Source organism: Chanodichthys erythropterus, chromosome 24, assembly GCF_024489055.1.
Source record: "Chanodichthys erythropterus isolate Z2021 chromosome 24, ASM2448905v1, whole genome shotgun sequence".
In the NCBI taxonomy this organism is placed as follows: domain Eukaryota; kingdom Metazoa; phylum Chordata; class Actinopteri; order Cypriniformes; family Xenocyprididae; genus Chanodichthys; species Chanodichthys erythropterus.
Window position 1 is genome coordinate 16,101,982 of NC_090244.1, and position 17,967 is coordinate 16,119,948.

At 36.0% G+C, this 17,967-nt stretch overlaps 1 protein-coding gene across 1 annotated transcript in view; it reads right to left on the bottom strand.

The window, feature by feature from the left end:
- Window positions 1–17,967, bottom strand: part of dock4 (dedicator of cytokinesis 4) — a 76,331-nt gene that overhangs the window by 22,895 nt on the left and 35,469 nt on the right. The window contains exons 19-27 of the mRNA XM_067379305.1: window positions 17,215–17,312; window positions 17,018–17,101; window positions 15,348–15,448; window positions 7,405–7,486; window positions 5,958–6,128; window positions 1,885–2,077; window positions 1,441–1,565; window positions 216–350; window positions 27–125 (exon numbers count right to left, since the gene is read on the bottom strand). Of these exons, the coding sequence (XP_067235406.1) occupies window positions 27–125; window positions 216–350; window positions 1,441–1,565; window positions 1,885–2,077; window positions 5,958–6,128; window positions 7,405–7,486; window positions 15,348–15,448; window positions 17,018–17,101; window positions 17,215–17,312 (1,088 nt within the window). The remainder of the gene's footprint in view (window positions 1–26; window positions 126–215; window positions 351–1,440; window positions 1,566–1,884; window positions 2,078–5,957; window positions 6,129–7,404; window positions 7,487–15,347; window positions 15,449–17,017; window positions 17,102–17,214; window positions 17,313–17,967) is intronic.

Below are 17,967 nucleotides of genomic sequence, written 5' to 3' on the forward strand. Positions count from 1 at the left end.
CTGGTAATGTTTATAAATGAATTTACCGTTAGTTCATCTTTAGTGGGAAATCTGCTGAGAAGCTGTTGGTATTCTTTATCTTTTAGCTGCCGCAGCAGCGCGAGCAAACACGCAACAAATTCACCCTAAAACAAACACATCTGAGTGTTATTCAATATGCTGAAATACTTCCCCTGAAGTAAACATAAAAGGTCATTAGAAAAGGTCAGACGCACTGTAACATCCTGGTACTGCAGGCGCAGAGAGGAGGCAGCAGGCTGAGGCCGGTTGGTCACTTCCAGTATAGTTCTAAGTAAGACTCCAGACAGACTCTCCATGACCAGATTCACCTCCTCGGACACTCCACACTCCTACAGAGAGAATGATTATTTTATTTTATTTTATTTTATTTTATTTTATTTTATTTTATTTTATTTTATTTTATTTTATTTTATTTTATTTTATTCTATTTTATTTTATTTTATTTTATTTTATTTTATTTTATTTTATTTTATTAATAAACATTTATTTTTAAAATATATAAAAAAAATAAATAAACATTAATTATATGATATTACATTTTTCATTTACATTTTTTAAAATAATATTTTTATGGCTGTCAGATGATTTAAATATTTACATTTTGCGTTAATTTTGTAATATGATTACAATTACAATTACAATTACAATTCATCACAATATATCAATGTTTACTAACAAAAGTTCCATTATTTTGCCGTGTTAGTAGAGTAAATCAATGAATAAACATCAGTTTCAGGTTAAAAAAAAAGTTTGAGGAATCAAAATCAAAGTTAGATAATTAATTAATTATAATTTTTATATGAAGGAATAAGACTTAAATTGAATAAATTCAATGTCATTTAAAAAAAAAAAATCCTGTACGAAATCTAACCAGCCAATCAAATGGGAAACTCAATTTATCTCAAAACTCAAATTCTAAACATATATAAATATATACATTTAAATTAATTATGGGATATTATATATTTATTTAATAATTTTACTAGAACTGTCAATTGATTTAAATGTTTATTGCATTCATTGTACAATATAAAAAAAAAGTAAAAAAAAAAAATTTATATATATATATATGTGTGTGTGTATAAAATCTGAAAAGTCACATTATATTATTGTGGTAGATCATTAAATAAACATCTGTTTTAGGTTAAAAATTGTTACTATATTGTAGAAATTTTAAATATTTAGATAACTAATTCAAATGTTCAGATTAATTTTAATAAGCTTTATATTTGAACACATTATATAATTTTTATATTTTCTCCATATAAAATCAGCAACTAAAATAAGTACCAAATCTCACCAGCAATTCTAAAGGGGAAAACCAGAAATTAAAAAAGGACAAGAGCTAGAAACTAACTAATAAACAGAAATGAGAGTGAACTGAACAGTAAGGAAATACAATTTTAGTGCGAGTCTGACCGTAGAGGGCATGTTGAGCGTCAGCATGCTGGTGAGGATGTTGGCACACAGAACCAGCTCCCTCTGCTCCTGCAGGTGTGTGTGCAGCAGACGCAGAACTACAGGTAACAACACACACCTCGACTCTGACAACACACAAACACACATAAATAAGATTCAAGCATCTAAGGACTCTAAACTTTGCTGGAAAAAAAAAGCTGTTGTACACAATCTACCACATATTTATATATATTTCCATTTTGTCAAAAGGTTCAATAAACTGTTCCATAAAAAAAAAAATTAAAAAATCATATTTCAGGCTTTACAGGGTTAAACACCATAGATGCAAAGTACACTAGCATTTAGATGGCCTCTAAAGGACCTAAACTTGATTTTATGGTGTTTTCAGCAATAATTTTACATTTTAAAATGCTTTAAAACAGAAAACTGCAAGTGATCATTTACCCGGGTTGATGTAAAGTGGACTCTCCACGGTCTTGGCCATGCACTGCAGTTTGACGGCCTGTAGGGGGCAGTCATTGTGCGTGAGGGCGGGCAGGCTGCTCAGCGTGTCGCGGGCCAGATTTGCCACCTCTCTCATGCTGAAGATCTTTAGCAGCTCACAGCACACAGTCGGGAACGATCTCAGGAACACGGCCTGAGAAAATGCCAATAAACATGCCTCTAAGTGTTTGTTTAAAATAGGAAACAAACAAACAAAAAAAAAAAAAAAACAGTGAAGAGTACCCAAGAGATAAGGTGTAAAGTCACCATGAAATCAAAATAGACCAATCTTGATTGTTTATGGAATATTGCAGTATTTACGATAAACTATTTATCTGTGCACATTAATATTTTTATTAATATTTATTTAAAGGAACACTCCAGTTTTTTTAAAAATAGGCTCATTTTCCAACTCCCCTAGAGTTAAACAGTTGAGTTTTACCATTTTCAAATTCATTCAGTCGATCTCCGGTTCTGGCGGTACCACTTTTAGCATAGCTTAGCATAGTTCATTGAATCTGATTAGACCGTTAGCATCGCGCTTAAAAATCACCAAAGAGTTTTGATATTTTTCCTATTTAAAACTTGACTCTTCTGTAGTTAAATCGTGTACTAAGACCGACGGAAAATGAAAAGTTGCGATTTTGTAGGCTGATATGGCTAGGAACTATACTCTCTTTCCGGCGTAATAATCAAGGAACTTTGCTGCCGTTCCATGGCTGCAGCAGTGCAATGATATTACACAGCGTCTCTCACAAACGTCTCCATGGTTGCAATGCACGTTCCCTGTGCAAGCAGGGGCTCACGGGCGCTGCGTAATATCATTGCACTGCTGCAGCCATGGAACGGCAGCAAAGTTCCTTGATTATTACGCCGGAAAGAGAGTATAGTTCCTAGCCATATCAGCCTAGAAAATCACAACTGTTTATTTTCCGTCGGTCTTAGTACACGATTTAACTACAGAAGAGTCAAGTTTTAAATAGGAAAAATATCAAAACTCTTTGGTAATTTTTAAGCGCGATGCTAACGGTCTAATCAGATTCAATGAACTATGCTAAGCTATGCTAAAAGTGGTACCGCCAGAACCGGAGATCGGCTGAATGGATTCGAAAACGGTAAAACTCAACTGTTTAACTCTAGGGGAGTTGGAAAATGAGCCTATTTTCAAAAAAAGTGGAGTGTTCCTTTAAAACTTCATGCACCCTCATGATCTTTAATCAAAATAACTTCCCCTCCCTCTTGCAGCGACATCTACTGGCGAGAGGGGGGATCAACTCGTCACTCAAATGAGATCGACCAATAGCAAACCACAACCATCCAATCAATTCCCAATAGACAAAATCAAGTCCCGCCCAACATTTTTTCTTTTTCAAGAAGCAGTTTCACCCAAACATACATCACAATTGGGGGAAAAAGACTATCGCAACTTCCGTTTTATGCCGACTTTAATAAAATGTGTTTTGTGCATTTGTGTCACTGTAATACAACTGCTATCATCTTTCTCCAAACACATTTTGCACATTGATTTAGTGGGAAAATGTTCCTCTGGTGCGGTAGGGGACGTCAAACAACAGATGTAAGCAAAGGCACTTATGCACACACAGACAAATATTGTGGCGACACGAATCTGGCACAGATCCAGTCGCCTGCATGTGCTTTGGATTATGCCGCGGTGTCCAAAGACGCTTTGTTTTCTTGGCTGTGTTAATTGAAATCTGCTCTCCTGCTGGGCTGCCATAACAAGAACAGACCTGTGTGCGAGTTCAGTGTGAGTGAATGTGCGAATGTGTGCGCGCGTCCCCACTGTGCTGCTTTTAACGCTCGTCGGAACGAAACGAATCTCGGAAAGAACGGGAGCGGGTCTCTCTGCCCGGCGGACACACATGGCTCAGCTGACTCTGAGCTTGCGGGCCGTGACAGTGTGTGGCAGGCTTTTAGCGCGCACAGCATGCGTCTCTGTTTGTGTATATCAAGGCTGGCTTAACTCTCCATGGGCTGACTGAGCTTTGAATGCTGCTATGCTAGCAGAACAAATGTGGGTGGGGCTGGAAAAGAAGTACTGAACTCAAACACTGATAACTTGTGTCTTCCTAGCATGCATACTTGTTTCACTATAATTGAGTAGTTATAGGAAATGGCATTACTATAGATACATTTATTTTTATATATATATATATATATATATATATATATATATATATATATATATATATATATATATATATATATATATATATACACACATATGGTTCTCGAATCTGACTGGCTGATAGCCGTGCGATATTTAAGTGATTCTTACCTTTTCACCGTTTGTATCACTCCACTTGAAGCGACTGTCATGGCGGCCGAGCAAATCCACTGTATTTTTACTGAGTACTACAGTTTTTGTACCACGAACTGTAGATTTAAGTGTTTTTAGGCAAGAATGTAGTTGTTCAGACCTGAAATATGTGACTTGTTTATAATAATAGCACATATTTTACAATTTGTTTAGACGTTTTCGGTAATGCGAGCTCCAGGCGTCAGCGGCCATTCGGTGCTCATGTACCCGCTGAGAACAGCTTCATCTCTGCCAGTTCTTCTGGGATTTGCTGCTGGCTTTTATAGTATATCTTAAAGTAGTATAACGGGCAATCTATGGTCTCATTAATCTATTACTTGTTCCTGAGCAAATCGAATTTAATATTAAGGCTATATTTAATCCAGTAGAGCACTGCTTTGGTACGTTTGACTGAACTGTACAATTGTGTTTATTTCCTATTGTCATTTATAATGGATTTTATTGTTAATTTAAATATTGTTGTTCAATAAATATTATTTTATATAAATTGTATTTGGTATTGAGAAAGGCTCCATTAGTGCGTAATATGGATTGAGTGAAAGTTACATTAATACGCCATTAGATGGCGGCAAAATTTACGAGTGAGTCAGTCGCAAGAGACTTTTAAATTGAAAGGGACTTTTGTAAACTAAGGACGTTGTTTTAGCGCTGCTATGGAAAATTCAATTTAAGGTGCAGTATGTAATAATTTTGTCCTCTAGAGGTCGCTAGAGGCCTATTCAAAACAAAGGTGTAGCTTGATGACGGCAAGTTTTAGAATGGAATCTTGGGACATGTGGTCTCCACCTCAACGGACGATGCAAAAGAATAGGGATAGGACTCGGGAAGAAATAATGTTCATGGATGTGATTATTAACGTTACTGTAGTATGAAGCAGAGCAGGACCGAGTGTTGTGGGAGCTGAACGAGGACGCTGGAGCGATTGATCAACACACGCCTTACGAGCAGCAGAACTTTTATTATGACACAGTCGCCGGCACTGCTTCCGCTATTCTGGTCATGAGTATGAGGTAATGCAGCTCTGTTTATCATATTAGATACATTTGAGTGTGTTTAAAATGGTGTTATAACGTTACTCTGTGCGTTCACTCGGCGGCTGCTGTGAGACACTGTTACACAATGCAGTAAGATAGATCGATTTAAGAATATCATATTAAATGCTGGATGGCTTGTGTTGATAGATACAATTCATTATAAAACGTATTGTATGATGAAGAAAATTCTGTATTACTGTTACTAAAAATAAAGCTGCATCTGATTATGCTATGTTAGCTACTTCACAAAATAGTGTTTTTCTCAGGCATGGTAAAGCATGGTACTCGCAAAAAATCAAGAAAATTAGATTTAAACAATAAGACTAAACATGTTGAGCTATAACAACAATTCGTTTTCAATCTATAAATATATCAAAACAGTTGTTCCCTTGTCTATTAAAACATGTAATATATTAAAGCGTCTTTAGTGTTTCCATGGTTTCTACAAAATAAAACCGGAAACCGAGGGTAACGCGGGTATGACGCAATTGACAGGCGACTCCTCACACGTCCCAGAACCATGGTTAAAATTGAAATTCTCACAATTTACAAATAGTTGTCCCAGCTTAATCCCAGCTTACTACATGGTTACAATAGAAGTACATACTTTTTGTAAAAGAAGTATGTGAAATTGAACCCAGTGTAGGTGTGTGTCTCACCTGTGTGTGTGTGATGGGACTGATGCCCTTACTCTCATGAGACAGGAACAGGTGGATGGATTTGAAGAGCTCATGGACAGAGCAGCGGAATTCCTCCTCGTTCTGGCCTCCGGTGGCCGCCGCGTACAGACGCCGTGACTGCACAATGTACTTAAACAAGTACTCTGACGCCTGTCAGACATCAAACATCTGTTATTGAAATTAATATTTAATCACATTCAAAAACATCCTAAATAAAAATCCAAAACATATTTAAAAATATTTAACCCTGTAAAGCCTGACGTATGAAATAGTCTAAATAGTTTATTGAACCTTTAGACAAAATATAAAAGAATATAAAGAAAAGACTTTGCATGTCTTTTTTTGTTAAGTATCATATTTGATACATCAGGCTTTTATGGCTCATATAGTCTCAAAAAGTGAGAATATGGAGCTCATACTTGGGGAGGAACATACACATCAATTTTATTCAGCCCAATCTGATTTTAAAAAAAAGCTTTTAATGTAAATCAATAAGATTTTTATAGCACTATAGCAGACTACTTACAAAAAATGCATATAAATATCAGTTTTCACTCTATATCTCCCAATAATAATGTCTTAATAAAATAATATTTAAATTTACAATGATGATGATTGAGAGATGAACAAATAAATCCTCAAAGCCTGATGGATCATATTTGATACTCACATTTTAACATGATTTTTCAGCCCAGCAAGTGTTCATCTTGAAATAATACTAACAATATGAAAGTTATTCTTATTTTTATATAAGTTTACTTTACAAAAATCAGGAAAGATTTCACAGTAAAGACACGTGAACCTCGACCTGAAAGTGGACGTTTTTACAATTATACTAAAAGGCCTTTTACTTGCTAAAAAGTATAAACTATCAATCAATTATGACTTTTTGAAAATAAATACATAAATCTGTAGACACTGTGTGAAGGTCATATTCTGCTTTTAACCATTTCAATCAGAAAGAGCAAAAATACCAAAAGATGACTGGAACGCATTGAATCCAAAGAAGGTAAGAGGTCAAGGTTAAAAAAGTGGGAATTGCTTTTAAGTAACACCTTTGAAGGGTGTAAATGAGCATGCATGCATTTGGAGAATGTGCCTGGTGGTCCCACGGTGGATCATAAAAGCAGAACGGGCGAAAGAAGAAAGAAAGAAAAGACTGAATGTTTGTAGCTTAATTGCATGATGGGTAAGAAAAGAAGTTCCTGTGGGTGAGAGAGGATGGAGAGGTACAACAGATGCATCATGGGTATTCATAACTGCTGGAGAGGAAGCTTAAGATCAGGATAGAGAAACAGCAGGGGGTGAGGGTTATTTCAAAATGACAGACCGACAGAGAGAGAGATAGGATACATTTCCTCATAGATTTGCATGCATACTGTACTGTGACATCCATCTTGAATGAAGCGTATGTTAGCGTTCTCACCTTCAAAACCTGCTGGATCTGTTCCTGGTGCTCGGCATCAATGATACGATCCACATACCATTTCAACACACGGATCAGATCCCTGCAGACACAAGCCGTGAATATTAGAGATCAGGAGCAAGTAAAATATGTTTGTTAAATTTGGCTGTTTATGTTTGAATGTTGTAAATTTGTGTTTGTCCTGCAGGGAACATGCATAATATCACAAATTATTCATAGGCAGTGCTCAGCCTCTGAAATGACATCTGCAGGGAGAAGAAAAAATGTTTGCATGCTCACGTTTAGGGCTTTCACGATTTCTCGATTGTAATTTACCCATGTGGAGAAACTGGCAAAATACTGTATAACATGTGGTGCATTTCTACAAAAAATCTTCATTTTGAATTGATTTTCACTTGAACTATGAAAGTCTTCCCAGGGGTGCAACAAGATAAATGACAGGCGCCTGACCAAAAGACTGTAGGTTTGAGTCCTGTGTGGGACAACTTCATAAAATTGTGTGTAATGTTGTGTCATTTCAATTCCTTTATTATCTCAATACGTATTGTTCTAGACTTTCGTCCTCTAGGATTAGAAGTAAGTCTGTCTTTGTTCATTCTGTGTTCATTCACATCTGAACTTATGTTACTTTTGAGTTCATTCTCACTTGAAATATGAAATTTTGGCATCTGGGTGAATAATCTTCCCAGTGGTGCAACAAGATGAGTTTCAGGCTCTTGACCCAGAGACTGTGGGTTCGAATCCTGTGTCAGGCAACTTTATAAAATTGTGTGTAATGTTATGTCATTCAATTCCTTTATTATCCAGGTAAGCGTTGTACTAATCTTTATTTTCATTCTGTGTTCGTTCTCATCTGAACTTCTGCTCATTTTGAGTTCATTCTCACCTGTACTCCTGAACCAGCTGTTTTTCATATATGTTCAATTTCTGCTGTTTTTGCTCTTCCTGCTCCACACAGGGCTACAATCCCTTCAGGGGCTATGCCCCGTATCGCTGCTTGCAACTATATTTGTTAATGTTTTTGACAGATGTCTCTTCTGCTCACCGAGGCTGAATTTATTTGATTAAAAATACAGTAAAAACAGTAATATTGTTAAATATAATTTAAAATAGCTGTTTTCTATTTGAATATATTTTAAACTTTAATTTATTCCTGTGATGCAAAAATTCAGCATCATTACTCCAGTCTTCAGTGTCACATGATCCTTCAGAAATCTCTAATTTGCTGCTCAATTGTTAGTATAGTTTTAAGTTTGAGTTTAACACTTTTTCTTTTTTTTTACCACTGCTAGTTTTTGTCTTCATAATATTATTATTGTATTTTCATCAACAATAATAACCTTGATAAGTAAGTTGTCCATCCTTGAACCCCAAATTATAAGTATTCCTAACATCTGACTGGTAGATGTTATTCCAAGATTCCTAATCAGGTATGTGAAGCAAATCTGACATATGCTTTATATCTTTAAAGGTGCCGTAGAACGTGTTTTCAAAAGATGTAATATAAGTCTAAGGTGTCCCCTGAATGTGTCTGTGAAGTTTCAGCTCAAAATAACCCATAGATTTTTTTTTATTCATTATTTTAACTGCCTATTTTGAGGCATCATTAAATATGCGCCGATTCAGGCTGCGGCCCCTTTAAATGCTTGCGCTCCCCGCCCCTGAGCTCTCGACTATAAAACAGAACATAAACAAAGTTCACACAGCTAATATAACCCTCAAAATGGATCTTTACAAAGTGTTCGTCATGCAGCATGTCTAATCGTGTAAGTATGGTATTTTTTAGAAAGACAATTTACAAATATCACTAAAAATATCATGTAATCATGGATCATGTCAGTTATTATTGCTTCATCTGCCATTTTTCGCTATTGTTCTTGCTTGCTTACCTAGTCTGATGATTCAGCTGTGCACAGATCCAGACGTTAATACTGCCTTTCCTTGTCTAATGCCTTGAACATGGGCTGGCATATGCAAATATTGGGGTCATACATATTAATGATCCCGAATGTTACGTAACAGTCGGTGTTATGTTGAGATTCACCTGTCCTTCGGAGGTCTTTTAAACAAATGAGATTTATATAAGAAGGAGGAAACAATGGTGTTTGAGACTCAATGTATGTCATTTCCATGTACTGAACTCTTGTTATTCAACTATGCCAAGGTAAATTCAATTTTTAATTCTAGGGCACCTTTAAATTTGTCCATGCGCCTAACAGGTTTTGTAAAGTTTATGAACTGACCCCCAGAATCAGAGGGCTCAGACAGCTTGAATGCTGTTCCAAGATCAATAAAATGTCCTTAACGGGCCAGTGTATCCAATGAGAAGTCTTAACCACTCAGGCAATGACACGTCTGAGATGTTTGAGTGATTGTGACAATGAATCAGAGGAGTTAAAGTGCACAGGTCTTCATGAATACTTGATGCAGCTGCCAGGAAGCTTTGTAAATAGACTTCATTTTATTGGCCAGTCAAAACCCATTAAAATCATTAAAACGTCCTTAGGGCCCAATCCATCAAGATCTACATCTACAAGGTGTACATATATTCACAGTCTGTGGACGGCATCTACAGTAGGTTAAAATATTGGAAAACCTGGAAGGAATACTTGAAGAAATAATAGTGAGGATAATTTCCTTTTGGTTAAACTTTTCTGTTTGCTTAATGCAACATTAATTTTTAAAGTAAGATGATTAATTACAAATGGGGAAAAAAAATAATGAGCCTCTTGTCCTTTTATGAGCCTCTTGTTGATTTTGGAAGCCCGAGGGAGTAATTTGGCCATAAGGAGGAAAATGTTAACATTCCCAGCATGGGATTACAATTAATGTCAACCACAGTGTAACCAGCTCTCATCCCCCCTAAAGATTTCTCTTAAAATCCAATTAGATCTTAATTAAACGCACTGTAACACCTCATGTTGTGATTGTGATAAAATCAACTGCCTTGAAAATAGTCCAACCATATCAAAAGCAATCAAGAAATGTATCATTTTATATATTATTTACCATATTTATATTCACCAAGACCTGACTGTTAATATTAATCTATTGGCTGAACTACACAGCCTTCAGTTCAGTTTGATTAGATTCAATTTTGTTCAGTTCATTTTTGTTCAGATTCATTTATTTGAAATGGTTTAGTTCAGTTCAGCTTTCTGTTCTGTTCTGTTTGATTCAATTCAGTTTTGTTCAGAAAGATCTGATCCAGTTTATTTTTGCTTGATTAATTTAATCTAGGTTCAGTTCAGTTCAACTTGTTTCTGTTTAGTTCAACCTGTTCAATTCAAATCTGTTCAGTTAGATTCGATTCAGTTGTGTTCTGTTTTGTTCAGTCAGATTCAATGTGATATGAGTTCAGTTTAATTCATTTAATTCAGCTTTGTTCACATAGAATCAATACACTTTGATTTAGTTGTGTTTGATTAAGGTAAGCTCAGTTCAGTTTGCTTTGTTCCATCGATTCAAATATGTTATGTTAGATCAGATTCAATTCATTAGCAAATTTCTACACCTAGATTGTGCCATAAATGACGCACCTCTTATTTCACACTACTTTGTTTTGCAAGTGTGAATACTATTATGTGACCTCGACTGTTTATTCACTAGAGATAACAGCAGTAAATGCCCTGGCAGCATCAGCTACATTTACTTCAGATACTTCAGGAATACTGACACGCAGTTTGAACCCAGCAGCTCTGTTTTTCACTACCCTGAGACAAACAGACCCACATCACCACAGCATCCATCCTGACTGCAGATTAACCTTAGTGTGTCTTTGAGCATGCTGGGAGAGACAGTGCAGTGTGAAGATGTGTCTGTGTGAGTGTGGTTACAAAGCACAAAACATTAAACTGAAAAAAAAAAAAAAAAAAAAACGCTGTCTGAAATCTATAGGGAACATATCAAGTGGGATTTTCCTGGCTCTTTTGAAATATAATAGTTAAACATATGCCTAATGCACACAATGCCAAAAAAAAAAAGAAAAAAGAAAGAAAAAAAAGTAATGTAAACATACACTTAATATGCACAACAAAATAAAATAAAAAAAATAAAAAAATGTCAAAATTGTAATACATGTAAATATACACCTAATGCATACAATGCAAAATAAAATAAGTGTGAATTTAGGCATAACAACATTATAAGAAATGTAAATATGCACTTACACACAATGCAAAACAAAATAAAAAAAAAAAAATAATGTAAACACACTTAAAAAGGTACTTCACTGGCTAAATGGGCTTTCAATAAAACTTGGCTGTCTGTGCAGTAAAAAAGGCAAAAAAAAAAAAAAAAAAAAAAAAATGAAATTGGTTCTACCAATAGAGAAAAACAGAGAAAAAAAGGTTGTTGTCTTTCCTTTTGCCAAATCGGCTGGAAAGCTTGAACACCCATAATGCACTGGGCATGTTGCTGTCCAAAGCCACTCCCACCAGTCTGCTATGAATACGCCTTGAATAGTCAAATACCGCCTTGCTTTAGTAGGAAATACTTCTTAGCAAACTTTACAATGCTGTCAACTTGTATCTTTTCCAGGTGCAATAATTCAAAGATTAAAGTGTAAGTGAGTTAGTTTCAGTTTCTTGTGAAGAATGCAGCATGTTGTAGGCAGTGGCTAAAAACTGCAAAGAATCGTAAATGCAGAGAGAAGACAGAAATTCCGAAACACCTCTGCGTTTGTAGTCAACATTTCAAACTGGACCACGAACGCAGTATTTTAGGCCAAACGAAGGGGAAAAACTGCCGTTCCATCAGTTCCGATCATGTACAGCGCCATCGTGTACAGGTAAGAAAGCTGTTGTCACAGTGTTCAATTTTTAGAGTAGACATAATACGATACAGTTTTTAGTGATAAACATACCCTTACAATAACTGTTCTGTTAATAACCCTTTGTCAATCCGACTGTCCGTGGGTGGGATACAATAATGCAGAAGTATTATAATTTTCACTGAAGCCCTGGAGCTGTCAAAAGTCCAGTGGACTTTTGCTGACAAATAAATGTGAGTTTTTCAGTCCATGAAACAAGGGGAATGAGTAAACATTGTTCATTTACATAGACTACCAACATTGTAACAATACAAAGCAGTTTGAAAATCAATGAAGTTACACTTTAATGCAAAATAAAATGAAATAAATACAAAAATAAAATATTCTAACAATGCAAAATAATTAAAATGTGTGAATTTAGGCACAACATTTTAAGAAATGTAAACATGTATTTAACATACACAAAATAAAATAATGAAGAAACAGCATTACAAAGGACACGGGACAGAAACGCTGCACAGCATTAAGGAACTGAGTGACGGGAACAGTGTGAAAGTGAGTATTTTGCAAGCCGCCCACATCCAACTCAGCTCTGACATGATGCTCCACACCTCAGTGTGTTACAGAAGAGAGACTACATCACTGCCCACACACAACAACACAACCACACGCCTCATTACTGACAGACAGCATGGCCAGAACACACCGCACACACACACACACACACACACACACACACACACACACACACACACACACACACACACACACAGAAAAGACAGGTAAACATTAGGGGGAAAGAGGGAGAGACAGAAAGCAGAAGGTGTGTGTGTTGAGGAAGAAAAAAAAGAGTGCAGAAGTGGGAAAAACTAAAATATTAGGAGGAAAAGACAGATATAGAACAACAAAAATCAAATGAAGAGCTTTGAGGAGTATCAACCTATTGAGTGACATGCAATCTGAAAACAGTTCACCCAAAAATCTTATTTATTTCTCACCCTCATGTCGTTCCACACCCTTAAGACCTTCATCTTCAGAACACAAATTAAGATATTTTTGATAAGATCCGATGGCTCAGGAAGGCCTCTATTGACAGCTACTAAAAAAATATTTAAAACAGTTCATGTGACTACAGTGCTTAATGTTACTACAGTACTATCTTAATGTTATGAAGCGATGAGAATACTTTTAAGTGCCAAAAATAACAAAATAGCGACTTTATTCCACAATATTTAGTGATGGGCGATTTCAAAACACTGCTTCATGAAGCTTCAAAGCTTTACGAATCTTTTGTTTCGAATCAGTGATTCAGAGTGTGTATCAAACTGCCAAAGTCACGTGAACTATTGAAGTTTCAAAACACTTATGACGGAACGAAGCCTCATTTACTGAAATCATGTGATTTTGCTGCTCTGAACCACTGATTCGGAACAAAAGATTTGTAAAGATTCGAAGCTTCATGAAGCAGTGTTTTGAAATCACCCATCACTAGATATTGTGGAATAAAGTCGCTATTTTGTTATTTTTTGTGCACAAAAGTATTCTTGTCGCTTTATAATATTAAGATTGAACCACCGAAGTCACATGAACTGTTCTAAATATGTTTTTAGTAGCTTTTTGGACATTGAAAAAGGGAGTGTTCTTGCTGTCACTAGAGGCCTCAATGAGCCATCAGATCTTATCAAAAACATCTTAATTTGTGTTCTGAAGATGATAGAAGGTCTTACGGATGTGGAACGAGATGAGGGTGAGTAATTAATGACAATTTTCATTTTTGGGTGAACTAACCCTTTAATATTCGCTATCAGCACAAACACACACTGTATTACGTTCCTGACCACACATACAGGACAAAAACTGCATTGTCAGTAAAATGAAACAGATTATGACAGATGAAAGCAAGACTGCGCTGTGCTTTGGGCTTGACATACATCTCTCTCTGTGCTGAGAGGATCTGTAAACTCCACCGGTTACAGTATACAAGGCCTAGAGCCAAACATAAAACACCTTTCATCTTTCTACATAACCAAACGCAACTCTCTCAAAAGCATGACATGCTATTTCAGCTGAACACCACAGGAGCTCCAGCATTTTTGAGTGTTTCGAAACTCATATAATTCTTGAATACATAATTTTTACTAGTGTAGCCTGTTTACTAGGGCTGGGAATTGCCATAGACCGTAATTTGAACTTAATTAAATAATTCCATATTAAATTATATTTAGCTGCCGTTTTGATATGTATTGTGATGTCTTGTAAGTATTTTTTATGCATTTATAATTGTATTAATTTTGGGTATTGATTACTTATTAAAGGTGCCCTAGATTCAAAAATTGAATTTACCTCAGCATAGTTAAATAACAAGAGTTCAGTACATGGAAATGACATACAGTGAGTCTCAAACTCCATTGTTTCCTCCTTCTTATATAAATCGCATGGTTTAAAAGACCTCCGAAGAACACCGACTGTTATGTAACATCATTAATATGTACGCCCCCAATATTTGCATATGCCAGCCCATGATCCCAACATTATGAAAGGCATTAGACAAGGGCAGAACGTCTGAATCTGTGCAGGGCAACAGACTAGGTAAGCAAGCAAGGACAATAACGAAAAATGGCAGATGGAGCGATAATAACTGACATGATCCATGATATCATGATATTTTTAGTGATATATATAAATTGTCTTTCTAAATGTTTCGTTAGCATGTTGCTAATGTACTGTTAAATGTGGTTAAAGTGACCATCGTTTCTTACTGTATTCACGGAGACAAGAGCCGTCGCTATTTTCATTATTAAACACTTTCAGTCTGTATAATTCATAAACACAACTTCATTCTTTATAAATCTCTCCAACAGTTTAGCATTAGCCGTTAGCCATGAAGCACAGCCTCAAACTCATTCAGAATCAAACGTAAACATCAAAATAAACATCATTAAAAACTTGCGCTGCATTTTGTGTGTACAACAGTCAAAGACATCCATCAAATCCATGTTTACATAGAAAAAAAATGGAAAAGAAGCACAGGTGAACGAAAAATGTTCTGTGCGATCGGACATACCTACTGCTGAAGAAAATGTTTTCATCAGTTACGATTTAAAAAAAACGTTTGTCTTAAGAATCACGATTTGTAATAATCATTTTTTTCCCCCCAATCCCTAATGTTTACCTGTAGGACAGGGCACCAGCAAAGTGGTTCTCGATGTAGTTGTCCATTACAGGCTTGAAGAGCTGGAATTTGCTGTCCTGCAGCAGATTTATAACGTGAACCTGAGGAGAAAATACAAATCATCACCTCAGTAAGGTCATAAACTATCATTAGTAAAAATATTAACACAATTTACGCCAATTAAATCCATTTGAATTCCTCTCAGAGTTTATTTTCAATACTGATCAGCAGAATCAATACTGAGTTACTGAATCAGTTTCCAAATCATCTGCTAGTGTACCAGTCTTTGGTGAATCAACCATTGGTGAATCAATCGTTTGGTAGATCCATTAAATCCATTGGCAGATCAAACACTGACGAATCAACCACTAGCAAATTTACAATTTCTGAATCAAACCCTGGCAAATCAACCATTTCATATCAGCAGTTAAGGAATCAACCAATTGCTGAATCGACTGTCTGTGCGTCAAACATCAACATACTATTAACCACTGGTGTATTAATCATTGATGAATCAACCACTGGTGAATCAACTGTTAATACACATTATCTGGTGTATAATACCAAATTAATGATATTAAATATTGATTTCAGTTTAAAATATTTTATTATGTGAAAAAGAGGCGGATGTGGAATGGTATGAGACTTGAAACTAGCACAGCTATGTAGGAACTCAAATTCATAGACAATAATCTTTATAATGGACCGCAGAATGCAGCAATTTACCCTTCACTGGGAGTTTGATTGACAAGTGATCTAACCAGTCAGAACGCCGAATGCGCCAATTTGTCCGACAAAGCAGTCAGGAGTTAGAAGATTAACCTCGGTGGAATTAAACTTAAAAATTGTGTATATTGACTTCTTTTCGCGTTTGAAACAACATTGATTCTCATGTTCATTCATGTTTATTTGACGCTATAAATGGACTAGTAGGAAGAGATGATCGGTTTACGAGCCTTTTGAGCTGACGCGCTACAGCAATCTGTCACGACACATTAAAGAGCCAAACAAAGTGAGGTTTTTATTGTTTGAATTTCTTAAAAAACTACACAGTTTGAAAGCTGGGACTTTGTTTAATATCATAAGTAACCTGGTTTGTCTTGTCTGTCGACGTGTTGTCAGTGTCCTCTTTGCTCTGCGATGTATTTTACACTGCGTGTGGCGTGACAGTGCCACGGCTTGTCGGACAAAGCAACAGTAATCAAGGGGGGCGGGTCTTTGCGAAGGGTCAATTGACCAATCAGAATCAAGCATTCTAGAAAGCCATGTAAACAGTAAAGTTATTGTATATAACACTTCCCACACAGCCTAAAACAACACTCAATCATGCAGAGTTTATTTAAATGTGCTTTCTGATCTAGAAGTACTTTGTTCTGCCTGAAATAAAGAGGATATGAGGACAGGAGTTGGATAATAGCAAGAGAAATCTAAGATGGATTTTATGAGTTGCCATATTTGGCATGTAACCCTGGTAACACAGTGGAGGAGAGATGAGGAAAGCATCTTGTACTCATTAACAGCAAGAAACTGTCTCCTTGCGGAAGAGATGGATGAGTTTGTATGAGTTTGCAGTCAAAATATGGTGAGTATCTGTGGAAACTAGAAACTTGAGAGCAAAGCATTGTCTACATTTTATACATTCATAAAGGTTTGAACAAAACATCACTCACCAGGCAGTCAAACACCTTTAGTCCATACCGCTGGGGACTCTCGTCTAAAATCCCAAACAATGTGTCCAGAGTGTCCTGTAAAAACTGTACAGAGATAATCAAATGTTACAGAGTCAAAAAATATTTTTGGGAAAAAATATTCTATGCTATTTCTGCAGTTTCAGTGGTAAAAACAAGTTGCTGTATGTGGTTTATACCTTAACAATTTCAGTGCCATCAATGTCCTTGAGCTTGGAGAGGCAGTCTATGATTCTGTCCAGATGGACTCTCCATTTCAGCAGGTCCAACATGTCACCTGAAAAAACACAAGAAACACGCACTTTTGAAGATAAACCATTTAAACTGGGTTCCATTAATAAGGTCAACAATTGCTAAATCACCTGTTAGTGTATCAACCTTTAGTGAATCAAACATTCAAGGCTCCATTAAATCCATTTGCAGATCAAATGTTGAAGAATCAACCACTAGCGAATTAACAACTACTGAATAAAACACTGGCAAATAACCTGTTTTCATATCGGCAGTTGGCAAATCAACCACTAAAGAATTAACAATTGGCAAATCAACTGTTGGTCAACATATTAAGCAGTGGTGAATCATTGACGAATCACCTGCTGACAAATCAACTGTTGAGTGAATAAACCATTGACGAATCCAATTAATCGTCGATGAATCTATCACTGGTTAATATGCTGACAGTTGATTTGCAGACAGCTGATTTGCCAATTGTTAATTCTTTAGTGATTGATTCGCCAACTGCTGACATGAAAACAGTTTATTCACCAGTGGTGAATCATTGACAAATCCAAATCAATCGTTGATGAATCAATCACTGGTGAATCAAATGTTGGTGAATCAACCATCATCATTGGCGAATCAACTGCTGGCAAATCAAATGTTGGCAAATTAACCATTGGCAAATCAACTGCTAGTGAATTAACCAGTACTGA